General features: G+C 34.3%; 1 protein-coding gene across 2 annotated transcripts; it reads left to right on the forward strand.

The window, feature by feature from the left end:
- The first annotated feature begins 1,646 nt into the window (after nucleotides 1-1,646).
- On the forward strand, nucleotides 1,647-13,693 carry LOC128212143 (pre-mRNA-splicing factor SLU7-like). Of its 2 annotated transcripts, none has more exons than XM_052917435.1 (14): nucleotides 1,647-1,692; nucleotides 3,049-3,247; nucleotides 3,598-3,748; nucleotides 4,134-4,214; nucleotides 4,605-4,769; nucleotides 5,069-5,149; nucleotides 5,443-5,565; nucleotides 6,370-6,464; nucleotides 8,128-8,195; nucleotides 8,687-8,883; nucleotides 10,003-10,107; nucleotides 10,465-10,575; nucleotides 11,036-11,284; nucleotides 11,650-13,693. In XM_052917435.1, exons 2-14 carry the CDS (start codon nucleotides 3,078-3,080, stop codon nucleotides 11,821-11,823), a joined length of 1,770 nt encoding a protein of 589 aa, XP_052773395.1. In that variant the 5' UTR covers nucleotides 1,647-1,692; nucleotides 3,049-3,077; the 3' UTR covers nucleotides 11,824-13,693. The 2 variants fall into 2 exon arrangements, with proteins under 2 accessions (XP_052773395.1, XP_052773394.1); XM_052917434.1 differs by lacking the exon at nucleotides 1,647-1,692 and adding an exon at nucleotides 1,883-2,135.
- Nucleotides 13,694-14,845: the final 1,152 nt, after the last annotated feature.

Genomic DNA, 14,845 nt, shown 5'->3' on the forward strand with positions numbered 1-14,845 from the left:
TTTTCGGTTACATGTCACTACAATTTTTCTAACGATTCAGTTACTCAGCAGTCAGCGGCCCGCGCCAACCATTGTGAGAACGTTCACGAATCACAAGATTCCAATATTAAGATAAGATAAATTTTATTCCAATCATGGGTCATGTTATATGGCATATAAATCACAGATTACATAATGTAGAAAGTAAATTGAAACAGTAAGGCAACATATTTAGTTAATGTAAATAAGGCTTCATTTCGTGCCAGTTCAATAATGATAATTTTGAAACAGCCGCCTCTGCCTTCCAGTCGCCAAGAAATGGACCCACACAGGGATGCAGGACTAAGTGAACCACTTCCTAATAATTAAGCTACTCTCAGTATATAGCAGGTTTTGAATCCTCACAATATTGCTCAACCGATGTGTCACCATTCAAAATCAATACCACCCTGAGAGGTTAAGTGGTGTATAGTCATTCTCGACCGTATGATTTCGAAAAAAAGTTCACATCTCTCGGGAGTAGCTTTATAGGTTATTGGTCCGAAACTTCATTGAGACGACATTTATAACGTGTATTTTGGTTATGTACCGGTATATAAACTTAGTTCAAGAACAGACCTGTACGTACATGTATGTATGGACAAATGTTAAGGAATCATTTCTGTGTCCGCTAAAAAACTTTCGGTAAGTCCAGTATCCGATAACTCCTTAGATTTATAAATAGCGTTCATATTTACATCTAGATATTAATCAGCGGTAGATATGATTTAAGCCCTTTAAACTTTTATTATATGTGTATAAATGTAGTAAGTGGGACCCAGTACATATCTTTATGTGATGTCATGTTATTATATGTACCTGCTTCATAATCAAGCATGGACCACTCCGCATTCGGTTTTTAAGTGAGGTGTTGAAGCTACTTCTCAGTCGCCTTGCAATGACCACTAAATGGTGATCAGCTGCTTCTGGCGATACTGGACGTTAGTGATCACTGTGATATATATGTGTGTTCATAAGAATATGTTAAAATCATTATATATTTATATCGTATTTATGTAGCATCCTATATTTATTATTTAATCATGTAATCGATAACTCAAAGTTATAGCGATTATTTAAAAACATCAATGCTATAAAAAAGAATAATGAAATATAAACATAAATATAAACACGCCAGTATCACATTTGCGATGTTGCCAACGCTCACATATATTACATCGTATAGCGTGACTTCTGCCGGTTACGTTCAAAGCGCACGAGATGCATATGGGTATCCAACGGACATGGCTGATGCTAGTCTATATTGAAACATTGACTGATGACACAAAGAAAAAGGCCAGAATTATTACAGACCATCTAGTATTTAAAGAATGTTTGTGTCATATGTCACTTTGATCTGAGTGAACTGCATTATTATAATTAGCTATTTGCTATAGATGGTTCACTTCGGCCGACATTATTTTTAGACATTTAAAGTCTTGTTTCCACACTAATTAAGTACGCCTAATTGTGTAAAAAAAAGAAAGAAATATTTTCCAATATTTGCTACAATCGGTAAATCATAAATAGATTCACGGACTATTAAAACCAGGTTTAAAATTTGGTGATCGATCGTACCATAAACGTTTTAAATAACGACTGCTTAGCTTTTATTTGATTAGTTGTATGTCACCACAAATTTGCGGTTTCTACAAGGAAATATTTCACGCAAACGTAAATAAACATTATTTTGCTATTTTTTATCATATGTTTTTACTTTGTTAGAGGAAAATCATTGAATCTGTGGCATCATAACATCATTCTTATTTAATCAATATAATGGTTGGACCTCTTGGATATTTGTAACCTTTAAAAAAAAATTCTGGCCAGTAATATATTTTCGCGAGTGACCCAAGCAAAATTTCATTTGCTTTGACAACTCAACGAACTGCATTTCATTATTTAATTTTTATTTTGTGTGGATGGAATTGAAATCTGTCAGAAACCATATAGCCTAATATCGTTATGTAGAGTGTCTTAAATCATTCTCACTTCTTCTTAGTCCATCTAATTGGCCGCCAACGAGTCTTCCGATGATTTTTTAACAATGACTTCTTATGACTTCCACCATCCCAGCAAAAAGTAGCGAATGGTCCTTGCACAGAGAATCTTCGCAGGCACAATTTTGAAATTATTTCCATTAAAAATTCAAATTTCTACGAAAATATTATTGCCTACTGTTCAACACATTTATTTATGTCATTATGCCAAAAGAAATATGTTCAGATATCAAAAAACACTTACATGTGTCAATTGTTTATCAAGTTTCCTGATATCTATAAATCATGGACAAATCTGACAGGTTGTGTACATGTAGAAGGTCTCTGTGAGCCAGAATATATCTATGTGAAAATAACGACACTAATGACAAATTCAATCCGGTTAAGATCACTGTTGGGTATATATTGAACATCTTTGTCATTATTATCCAACATGGATGCATAATATAACTATACATATAGTCTTTCGCCAATTGTTAAAATAGTTTTTTGAGGCCAAGTGTGTTTATTTTTACTAAACGACATGTCCATGTAGTGTTTATATGTTGTTTTTTTGTGAATTATATCAGGCAAGCATTGAAAACAGTTGACATTCATATTTTTACTCTTTATGTATACTAAGGCCTAAAAAATAAACATGTTTGGTTAGGGTTACATCATTTTCAAAAAAAGGTAGGTTTTTTTTAGTTTTTCATTTTTTTTTCAAACTGACATGGTAGGGTCCGCACCTATTCCGTAGGTAGGGTCAGGTAACCCGAACCAAATGTAATTTTTTTTAGGCCTAAGTAATGACATTTTTGTTCAGACAGGCAAATATTTGTTCGGACAGGCAACCACTTCCGAAGTGACAGGCAGAATATTTACATTTTCGGGAAGACTGCTACAGCGGGTTTTATTGCTGGCATCGCTGGTGATCGTGTTGTTTTATTGACCTTTTAAAGCGAAACGCAATTACTTACTCAAATAAAGGAAAAGAATAAGCAACACCAATTGATACATCGTCTGTTTCTTATACAATTTCTGTTTTCAGTAAACAAGAATTAACATAAAGAAATAAAGATGTCGTTCATCTCAAACTTGCCACCCTCTGTGGTGGCAAAGCAAGGGAGAACTGAAGGGGAGAGTGATGAGCCACAGAAGAAATCACGTGAGGATTACAAGAAGATGAAGGAGCTAGAAGAGGCACGAAAGGCTGGTACTGTCCCTGCTATGCAGGATGAGGATGGCAAGTAAGTCATGCGTTTCGAAAAGATAATGAAAAGATTTCCATTATAAGCTCTTTAATTAAAGGATTTGAGAATTACAAAATAAAGAATAACTTCATCATATAGTTATTGTATTTTTTTTGCTTGATTCTAACTTATTTTTTTATTGTGGGATGTAAACAAAATCATGTGAAGAGTTTTGGACAACCATAATTATATTACAGGTACTTATGTGTTAAAAGGTTAAATCCGTTTCATGTCTTACATTTAATTTAATTGTAATTTATGTATAACATTAATATTTTACTCTGAGTTCACATGCATAATTTGTTGTATTGATTACATTGTTTATAGATACAACAATAATATTTCAGTGACATCAACCCTCACATTCCACAGTACATCATGCAGGTGCCCTGGTTTTTTGGGGAGCAGCGTCCAACATTAAAACATCAACGCCCTCAGCCAGAGAAACAAAAACGGTTCTCCGACCTGCAGGAATGGTTCAAGAAAGGTGTAAAGGAGGTAAACTGTCTTTTTTTAAATTTCGTTTGTAGTTCTCCAGAATTATATTGCAGACTTCTGTTAATTAAGACTCTGATGCTGATGATAGTATTTAACTTCTGTGTAAACAGCTTGGTTTTTGTAACTTGACAAGCTTAATAGACTTAATTTCTCAATCTGACTTCTCATTTGAAATAAAATAATATTTGATGTAAGAAAGCACTAGTATGAAGACTTAATGATGTTTCCTATTTTCAACACTCATCTACCAAGTTCTTGATAGTGGCACTTTGCAAAGATAGATATAATCTGACTTAACTTCATATTCTTTATACACATCTGACAATTGATTTGTATTCAATGTATAATGAAAATACAAACTGTACAAAAAAATGTATAATTCCAGGGTCCAGTTTCCACAAAGTTTCGGAAGGGAGCATGCGAAAATTGTGGAGCAATGACACACAAGAAAAAAGACTGCCTTGAGGTAAGAAGGACACTTAAATTAAAATAGAAATAATTCACTACTTTCTAGAGAAGATGGTCTTTTTAAGCTTTAAGCTTCCAATCAAATTCTTAAATATTTAAAATGTAATATATATTGTCATTTGTATATTTTTATGAAAGTAATAGGTTTAAACCAACTTGATTAAAGATGCACTAATGATATTGTTACCCAAAGCTTCACACTCTGCTTTGCTCAGTATATTTGTTCATATTTACACATACAGAAATAATTTTTCGGTTGCAAAAGGCCAGTTATCTACAATATCTCATGTCATGATGAAGCAAATGGACTTGATGTACACATACATTTATGTATTAGCCGTGCATTACTATGATGAACTAACTGTAACTACTTTATTCTTTAATACAGCGTCCAAGAAAGATAGGAGCCAAATTTACTGGTGATAATTTTGCACCAGATGAGCACCTACAGTCAGATCTGGCGTTTGACTATGAGGGGAAACGTGACCGCTGGAATGGTTACAACCCAGACGAGCATCAGAAAATCTATGAGGATTTTGAGAAAATTGAAGAGGTACTTTAGGCCTAAAAACTAGCTGTGTATCTGCACATGTCCCTGTCCTCATTGTTTACCCTTCTTTGATTTGTCATGAAGTTTACTATTATTGAAACCAAATTGTATTGATTATTCACTTCACCCTGCCAGAAAGCATTCATACTTGTCTCTTGAATAAGTTAACTTATACTTGTACTATCATGATCTCCTGTGTATTGTTGGTTGAAGTCACAGGTACAGCTTAACCAGTATCTATATCATCAAAATTAATTACTACTGGTTACTCATATATGTCACTCCATTTTTCTCTATTTCAGGCTAAACGTCTGCTTAAAGAAAAGAAGATAGAAGAAAACTTCCTTGATGGAAGTGAGAAACAAGTTATAGAGGAGGAAAAGGTATGATAGAACTACATATTCTTTATTTTGAATGAACCACCAATCAACTATATTTCTTCTTATTTTGTTCATATGTATATTGTGTAAAGTAATGGTCCTTTATTTGTCTTTATTATAACAGGTCTTGTATGGCTTCTATGACAGCATATAAATCACTTATTATCATGATGATAAAATGCTATCAAATGTCCAGATGATTATGTTGTTAATATGTATTTTTTTTATTCTCTTATTCTTTTTGTTTTTAAACATTGATTCACAAACTACTTACATATATTTGTACTGTTGTTCAGGTGGCTGGAGATTCTGATGATGAAGACAAGTATGCTGATGATGTGGACATGCCCGGGCAGAAGTTTGAAACCAAACAGAGAATCACAGTCAGAAATCTACGTATTCGAGAAGACACAGCTAAGGTAAGGTTTACAGGATTGATTCGTGTATTGCTGTACTGGTGCATCTTATTAAGGTATTCATTGCACAAATATGCCTGGTGACCCCATCTTATTCAGGTATCATTTGAAAGGTTTTTATGTGCAGAAAAAATAAATACTGAAAATCACCAAACAAATGTGTCACTCATGTCCGATTTAACATGAATGAATAAGCAAATATACAAATTGTAATCAGCCAATGAAACATTCAAAAGATACAAAAATTGTATGGGATCACCAATGTGCTGAGGGTAGTATTTTGCAACTTGAGGATTTATTACTGGTTTAACCCAGAAAAGTTGTCTCCCTGTGTATGGGTGCTTTACACTGGGCATGTTGTTAAACATATTCAAAATAGGAGCTAGACTGTCCCTTGTATCTCACACGACCTTCCGCTCTGCTGTCTCAACCAAAAGGCCCCATTGGAAAAAGAACATTATACTTTCAACAGCTATTCTTGATCGCAAGATCTGAATACAATACTAACATATATGTAATGTGCATAATTATATGTTTTACTCTTTTATTTAATTACTATTACCAGTTAACTTGGCCTATTGATTGATTTCAAGGTTCTTACATGTGCATGTACCCTCGAATAATACTCCCTAGCATAAATAGTTTAAATTGCCTTGGTAATGAACTACATGTATACTGATATGGTACACCCCTGTTTACTGTATTATTTGACCAATTGAGCTTCTAAGTAAAGGTAAGTCTTTTTTTAAAGATTATAACATATGATCTCATCATCTTAAAAATAGAGTTTTTACTTGTCCATTTCAGTATTTGTTCAATTTGGACACAAGTTCTGCCCATTATGACCCGAAAACGCGCTCCATGCGAGAGGATCCCTTCAAAAACACAAGCAAAGAGAAAGAGTAAGTCCTTGTCATTACAGCTTGTCTGTTGGAAGTATTTTCAGTGGCTTCTGTAGGTGTTATTGGCAGGGGTGTTATGCCTAATTTTTAATTTTAGGTCCATAAGCAGTAGTTTAATTGACAGAACCAAACTTGAATCAAGTCCTAAAAAGTGCAATGTATGATTGAACCTTGCGAAAATAACTTAGAAACCACAAATTGAATGCTCTTTTCAAGTCAATAAAGTTTGTTAGCATATTTGGAATATGCCATAAAGAGTTGAGAAAAATGACATATCTATGTAATTTCCCTTAATTATACCCCCCAAAACAAAGTTTGGGGGGGGTATACTGGAATTGGGTTGTCCGTCTGTCTGTCCGTCTGTCCGTCCGGTTTTTTTTGTCCGGGATTCATCTTTGTCGTTATTGAACAAATCTTTTTCAAACTTTCAGATATTAATGGCCATGATGTAAACTTGCGCCTCTGTGAAATTGGTACGGGTCACATGACCCTGACCAGAGTTATCTCCCCTTGATGTGTTAAAGTAGGCAAAATAAGCCCTGTCCGGGATTCATCTTTGTTATTATTCAACAAATCTTTATCAAACTTTCAGAAATTAATGGCCATGTTGTAAACATTCGCCTCTGTGAATTTGGTACAGGTCACATGACCCTGACTGGAGTTATCTCCCCTTGTAGGCAAAATTAGCTTTGTCCGGCCTAACTCCAGGGCAAACAACCTAGACATGGAGGGGTGGGGGGTATTCGTTAGCCTATGGCTTACAGTTCTAGTTCTTTCAACTTTTATATTTATCATATTTCGTTTCATTGAATGTGTGGGCTTGTTCATATCCTTCATTGTAAGTTTTGAGACTAGAAAAAGAGGAGGGGCTTGGGCTTTTGGCATTTAGGTGGTCAATTCAATATGGCTACCTGTACAACCACCTGTAGTTTGGTCCTATACTGCAAGATATTGATCGAACCTTTGTTCACATCACAACAGTAACAATACATAAAGATACATGTATATAGACACTATTATAGGGTTTTAGTGAAAGAGAAATGGAAGGGTGCTGGCCCTGTCCTTTTTTAAGCACCTTTCTGTTCTCATGGAGACCAGCATATGGACCCTCCTGCCTGCATAGAATTAAATGCAAGACTTTCTTTTTGTTTTGATTAAACTTAAAGTACTACCGTATTATAAATTCATACAAACTTGACGTATTTGGCAGTTAAAAACTATCAATTCTTTAATAAACAAAATTCCTACATTTATTTTGTTGAAATTCATTATGTTCAAATTCTTCGCTACTAACGCATGGCTTAAACTAGTATTTATTGAGTTACTAGCATGCCCTTTTGGCATCTGGCTGTGGTGCTATTGACTTTCCAAATAGTCTCATTTACCTTTTTCTCAAGCAGAATGCACATACATAGCATTAACACTGTATGAATTATTTCACTTAACATCTGATGTTGCTGTTCTTTGAATTCGCTGTCATTCACAGATCATACTAAACATATATATATATATTCCTGTTTGTTTCAGTAAGTAAAATTTACATTCAGTATCTGTCTTTCACTGTAAACAATATGGTATTTCAATAGCTTATGTTGATATTAAGTATACGTTTAAGAGATGTTTAGATATTTTGAATGATTGACTTCATGTATCATGTTTCCAGGGCTGAGTTCCACGGAGACAATTTTGTTCGGTATTCTGGAGATGCCAAGCAGTTTGCTAAGAACCAAAGTAAGTTGAACTTCCCTCACATACAACTTTATATAACATAAGCTTCCATCATTTCAGTCGAAGAAGTAAGCTTATTTACGATGCTGGTATTGGCCATAAGCTACGGAAACCTACACACGATGTGTTACATATGTGAATGACAGGCATTGATAAACTATAGTAGGCAGTGATTGATTTTGCTGTGTCATTTATTCACTGGTCTTTTATGATCATTTTTCTACAGTAAAGTGTTCATCAGCAGGATGCATTTAAAAAATAAAGTTAGTCCACAAAACTGTGCAGGACTCAATTTCCCCCAAAAAATCTCAATCACAACTCATTCTAGTGCAAGAAATGGACAAGTACAACTCATTGTTTTTGAGCAATTTCTTTAGAACATTTTGTGGACATGGAAGCAGATGGTTTTCCCTTTCAATGCACTTTATTATACAAATAGAGTTTAAACTAAATAGTAAACAAAGCTTTCTACTTTCACAACTATTTACTTGCAGTGTTTGCTTGGGATGCCTACGAGCACGGGGCTGACGTGCACCTGCAGGCAGACCCGACCAAGCTGGCCCTGCTGTCCCGGGAGGTGAAAAAACGCAAGGAGGACACGAAAACAGATGCCAAACAGTCAATTCTTGATCGCTATGGCGGGGAGGAACATCTTGAGGCCCCACCCAAACAGCTCCTTCTCGCACAAACGGTTAGTACTCATTGTTAGTCTAATAAACCCAGAAAAGTTGTCTCCTTTGATTCAAAACTTAATGCTGAACATGTTAAAAATCCACGGGATTGGGTTTTCCAACCTAAGTCCTTTTCCAACCTAAGTCCTTATATTTCATACTGTCTGGTTAACTATGTTGTCTCTTCAGCAAAAGTCAATGGACCCTATTTAAAATGAATTATCTGTTATCCTTGATCACAAGATGTGTATAATAAACATTCACAAAATTGAATAGTAAACATACAAACATGCTGTATAAAAGTTAATATTTAAAGATACATCTACTGAAGGCCATGCACAGATGTCGTGAGTCTGAAATGAATATAGTGCTGATGTTCCAGAAATAGCTGAAAAGAATGGACTTGTTGGTCATGTCTCAGAAAATAATTTTGATTTCCTATGATTTTGAGATTGTCTGTTTTTCTTTTTAAGGAAAAATGTTGAGGTTTAGTCATAGCCCTGGTCTTGTTCAGTGTTGTCATGCAGGTACTCTTGTTATCCATTATCAAATCTTTAATGATCAATTGCTACATGACAGCAATGAAAAAATGCATCTATTTCCATGTATATGAGAGAGATAATTTTGTATTTAGGTGAACAGCATTTAGCTGTGTTTAGTTAAGTAGTATTCATTTAGGTATGTGGTATTTTGGTAATGCTTCATGCCAGCACTGTGGTATATTTCACTGTTTCAAACAGTTCTGAAGTTTTAGCCCACTCTGACATCCATATCAAATGTCAGTGCACACAGGGCTGGGATTCAATTTTAATGAGGTCATTTCTGAAATGTTACATTGGCATACAGCTTTGCAGTTTTTCTGAAAAACTACTGTCATTTTGTATCCTTTTGAGGCATTTAATGAAACAAAAAGATATTTCAGTGTAAGATCACAAGAGTGCAAGATTCTTCACCTCATTAACACAGAAAACTAATTATTTCACTCTTGGCTACGCTTCTCTTGAAATAAAGCTTCTGATGGTCACTCGGAGATATATATTGCGATATTACACTGAAACAAACATCCTTATAGCCTTACTTACAAGATACCTTTGCAATGTCATAAAAATCAATCATTTGAACATTTGCTATTTTTACAGGAGGATTACACGGAGTATTCGCGACATGGCACGGTTATCAAGGGCACAGAGAAGCCTGTGGTTCGGTCAAAGTACCAGGAGGATGTCCTCATTAACAATCACACCGTAAGTACACACTGTAATGAGAGAATAACCTTTGTGTTCACATACTTTAAAGCCAAGGGTTTTCGGAATATTTCTTTCATAAATTTAATAAATTAATATCTCATTACCTGCACTAAAAATGTTCTTATATACGTTTTGAAATTAAGATATTTTTCATTTGAGACTTTATTCTGAAAAGGGTTTTCCATGTATATTGAAAAAATGTCATAATTATGAAACATGATTAGGCTTAACACAGTTTTGTCCATTTTGGTAACATTTGAGTAACAAAATTTGTGTAGGAATCTTCTTTAGCTTTTTATGGAATTATTTTGTATACATTAATACATGTATGTTATCTGATACGATATGTTACAGAGCGTATGGGGTTCGTACTGGAGCGCGGGCCACTGGGGTTTCAAGTGCTGTTGTTCGTTCATTAAAGAGTCCTACTGCACAGGTCTGGCTGGCATTGAGGCTGCACAGAAGGTATGTCTCCAATATTGGAAGGATTGTAGAACTTTTCTCCGAGTTGAAGTATTGTTTTGATGGCATTAGAATTTCTTAAACATGACATTATCTGTACATGACAAATGTTGAAATATAAGTTTTACTCCGGCAATAAAGATTTTAGTCATATATTAGAATTATCTCAGTGTTATATTTTCGTTATTTTTGATACATATTAGTGGAAAGTTTTAGCTAGTTGCAAAAATGAACATAAAGTTGAGATAAAGTTTTTCACTATGATAATTATGTACTGTATTTTTCTACTCTTTGGCTTTTAGCCTATAAGCTATGAATAAAATACACCTACTGGGTATATGTTCATTCGAAATCTAATATATGTAAATGAACAGCATCCATACTAATGCCAAAGCAATCCTAAGGTTGTAATTTTCAGTTTACTGTTGCAGGTTATTAAACATTATTTGTTATATCTTTACAGCAAAGTTTGATACCAATTGAGGCTGTGCACTCAGAAGGTGAGGAAGAAGAGGAAAGCCAACAGAAGTCTCTGGAAGAGGAACATCAGGAGAGATTGAAGGAGAAAAAGAAGAAGAAGAAACAAAAGAAGAAGAATCGGAAGAGGAAGAAGAAGAGGCGAGCCAGTAGCAGTGAGAGCAGCTCATCCAGCGAAGAGAGTGACGCAGATAGTGAGGAGGAAGAGAGAAGGAAACAGAAGAAACTGGCAAAGGTAGGGCAAGGGTTTATATTTGGAACACCTCTGTTTATCTTTCACTCTGACATTCATATAATGAGTGTTTACCACACAAACTGGAATAAAGTCATACAACAGTTTTCTATTCTAATCAAAAAGCATTGTTACAATAGTAAATGATCCAACTTGCTCTAGATAAAGAATCTAGTTAACAGGTTTATTAGATATACATGTATTTTCACCTTTGATGTACATGTATATTTATTAACGATTATCATGAGTATTATGCCTAAATTTTCTTAATGAAGTTACATGTATATTTATAGAGTGATATATATATATATATGTTTATAGAGTGTTTCATGAAAACATGCTAAAATGCTGATCTGTGACTATTTCAGGCTTTAAAGAAGGAAGCTGAGAGTCAGCGGCGGGCGGAGCAGCTGTTGGCGATTGATGAGCGTAAACGTCCTTACAACAGCATGTTTGAGGCAAAGGCCCCAACGGAGGAAGAGATGGAGGCTTGGAGGATGAAGCGTCCTCGAATGGAGGACCCGATGACTCACTTCACCTGAGCTATTCTCATGATTTTATAATGGACCTTATCATAAATTTATGTTCTTGAACTCAACTGACACTCTGTCGTGGGACACTTGATCATCCCACTTCACCTGAACACTTCTCGGAATGATTAAAATGTGGTTCAAGTTCGTGGACATTATCTATAGTGTTTATAAATAAAAATGGAAAATGAAAGGACGCTGTTGTCGACCTGATAAGGATTCATGTTATAAACTTCATGAACTTCTGCCTTAGTAATAACATTGGAGATAAGGATTCTGATTGTGAATCATCATACCAATTGGAACTTATTGTGTTAGTACTGGGTATGCCTGGACACTTTATGGACTCTACATTCAGACTTCTATATGCAGTGTTGTTCTGATATATTTCTAAGGTCCATGGAGGTACGTGTAAGTTGTAACGGTTCAATTTGTGATACATTTATTTTTATATTTTCAAGCAAAGTTCATTCAACTGTGATGGATTACTGATGCTGTTTACTGTTTTAAGTAAGAAAAATAACTGTTTGCACCGATGCATCTTTAAGCCAGTTTCCTGTAGAAACCATGAAAAACGTGTAATTGGGTCAAATAAGCCAAGTTACCATTTCGGCCCTGGAACAATATGTCCTTATATTGTGTTTTTTAATTGTTTTATTGAATTCATTCTGAAATTATAACTTGTTGTATAAGACTGTGCATCAGATCATCCCAAAAACAAGTTTGGTGCAAACTAATTTCTCTACATGTATATTTTTATCACAAATATATGAAATATGTCCTGATATATTGCATGGACAAGCATGTTAACTTGAACATACACAAAATCAAATCTTTGTCTGTAAATAACGGAAATGCTTAAAAATAATATTTATTCTGTTTGGATTGAGAACATATATGCTGATACAATACATAATAAAACCAGGCTAAAATGGACCATGCTGAGTTTGTCACAGGGCCTAATATGACATGGTTGAAATGGTTATTGGGCCAAAATGATCCGCATTGATCAGTTTTAATTTCTTTTTAAATCTTGCTAGTTTTAACTACATGTATATAAACAACAAAACTGTGTGTTTTAAGAATGTATTTAAATGTTTGTTAATATGCATTTATCAAATTAAACATGGATAGGCTTGGTGCATACTCGGTGACCACTTTAATCTGATAACTGCATATAAATAAACATTAACTTGCTTTAAAAGTGTTCAAAATAATGGTTTGTCTGAGAGCCAGCCTCTGTCGAAATCAGTCAATCTGCCTGATTAAAATCAATTACAGCTGACTGTTGATTTAACAAAACAAATGTTCTGCAAAATTAAAAAATACTGCCTTTCCATTGGACAAACAAATTATTTTGTACACAAACATGTTTTAATCTTATTTATATTAGTTGTATAGGACTACTCTAAAAATCTAATAGATGATAAATATTTCATGTTGTATGTTATAACTTGAACAAGTCAAATACATAATTTGATTAATGTCATATTACCTGAAAACAAGTGGATAAACCTGGTTATTTATTGGAAACTACCAGTATCCATGCTGATAAGCCTTGGACTTCGTTAAAATGTATACAATGTTTTATCATGGGTATTTCATTGTTATATAAGCATCATGAACGAATTGGGATTCTTAAAAATAAACTAAATAATGTTGTATATAATTATGTATATGTTGTATGTATGTTTCCCTATCATGGCAAATTTGCTGATGTTATATACTTCTACATCCATGCAACGGCCTTAATATGATAATCAAAACCATGTTAACCTAGACAATAGGAATAATAATGTACAAACTCTCACCATTTGGACTGAAATGTTGATTTCAGAAATGCTTATAGGTACAGTGAATATTTTTTAATCACATACCAACGCTCGATATTAAATGTTAAATAAAACAATTATAACCGTTATGATTATTTGAACATCTTAATCTGAATAATTCAATGGAAAATTAATCAAATAATGGCTACTAATATTTCAGTTGATAACCGTCTTCCAGCTAACCTTGGCCAATGTCATCTGAGAAAACCATTGATAACATTTCAGTACGTCTGAACTCGAACACTGGTCGTGACAGAAGGTGTTGTTAATTATGGAGAAAAACACATGTCTCCAATTCCTTTGGTATAATAACGGTCTATAAGATGATAAAAACTAGTGGAGGCATATTGGTTCTCCTCTTGAATCACTGCACACAAATCAATATGTGAAGAAAACCAACTCATCACTCAATGTGTTGTTTGTACCTGTAAATAGAAACTAGTTTGTAGCTAATCATTTACATACTTTAGCCATTTGCATATTGATAAAGGAAACGAGTATTTTGTTTCTTTCTTAATCAACATGATATATTATGCAAGCAGAGAACGTGATAGAATTTTAATTGAAAAACACAAAAACAACAGCAGTTGATAGCGTGCCAAATATGACAGCCTGTTTTCGGATTGAAAGTCAAGGTAGCATGATGGCCTTGGAGTTTTTGTCGTCGTCGCCGGCGTTGGGGTAAACGTTTCAAGGTATTCTAATGAAACTTGGTACAAATGTTGTCAGTGAAAGAACGCATACGCAGGGTCCGTAACTAATTTTAATGTGTTGAATTATGCCCTTGTTCGGATAAGAAAAACAATAACAGACGAGCATTGGCGATCGCTATGTGACGCTGTTGTTACGGACTGTCTCTAGTATGCCAACGTTCAGAATAGAAACCAGGGCCGTATTCATATAGTATCTTAATGATTTTTTTCAAGTCAGCCAAGGGAAACATATGTTTTCCTAGATAAAAGGAAAACTTAACAATGTTTTAAAGGCGCACGATATAGTTTGATGCAAACGAAAAATGTTTGATTTTAATGCTATATCCTGTTAAACTCATTTCACTTTAATGAAAAAAGAAGTAAAAAAAACATGGCTAGTGTACATATATAAACAATACTAGCGATATTTCAGTATTTTGGCGCTTTTTATTTTGGGTTTTGGGGCCACGTAGCTATTAATTAAAATTAAACATTTATAAAGGCTAACTA

Source organism: Mya arenaria, chromosome 12 (assembly GCF_026914265.1).
Source record: "Mya arenaria isolate MELC-2E11 chromosome 12, ASM2691426v1".
In the NCBI taxonomy this organism is placed as follows: domain Eukaryota; kingdom Metazoa; phylum Mollusca; class Bivalvia; order Myida; family Myidae; genus Mya; species Mya arenaria.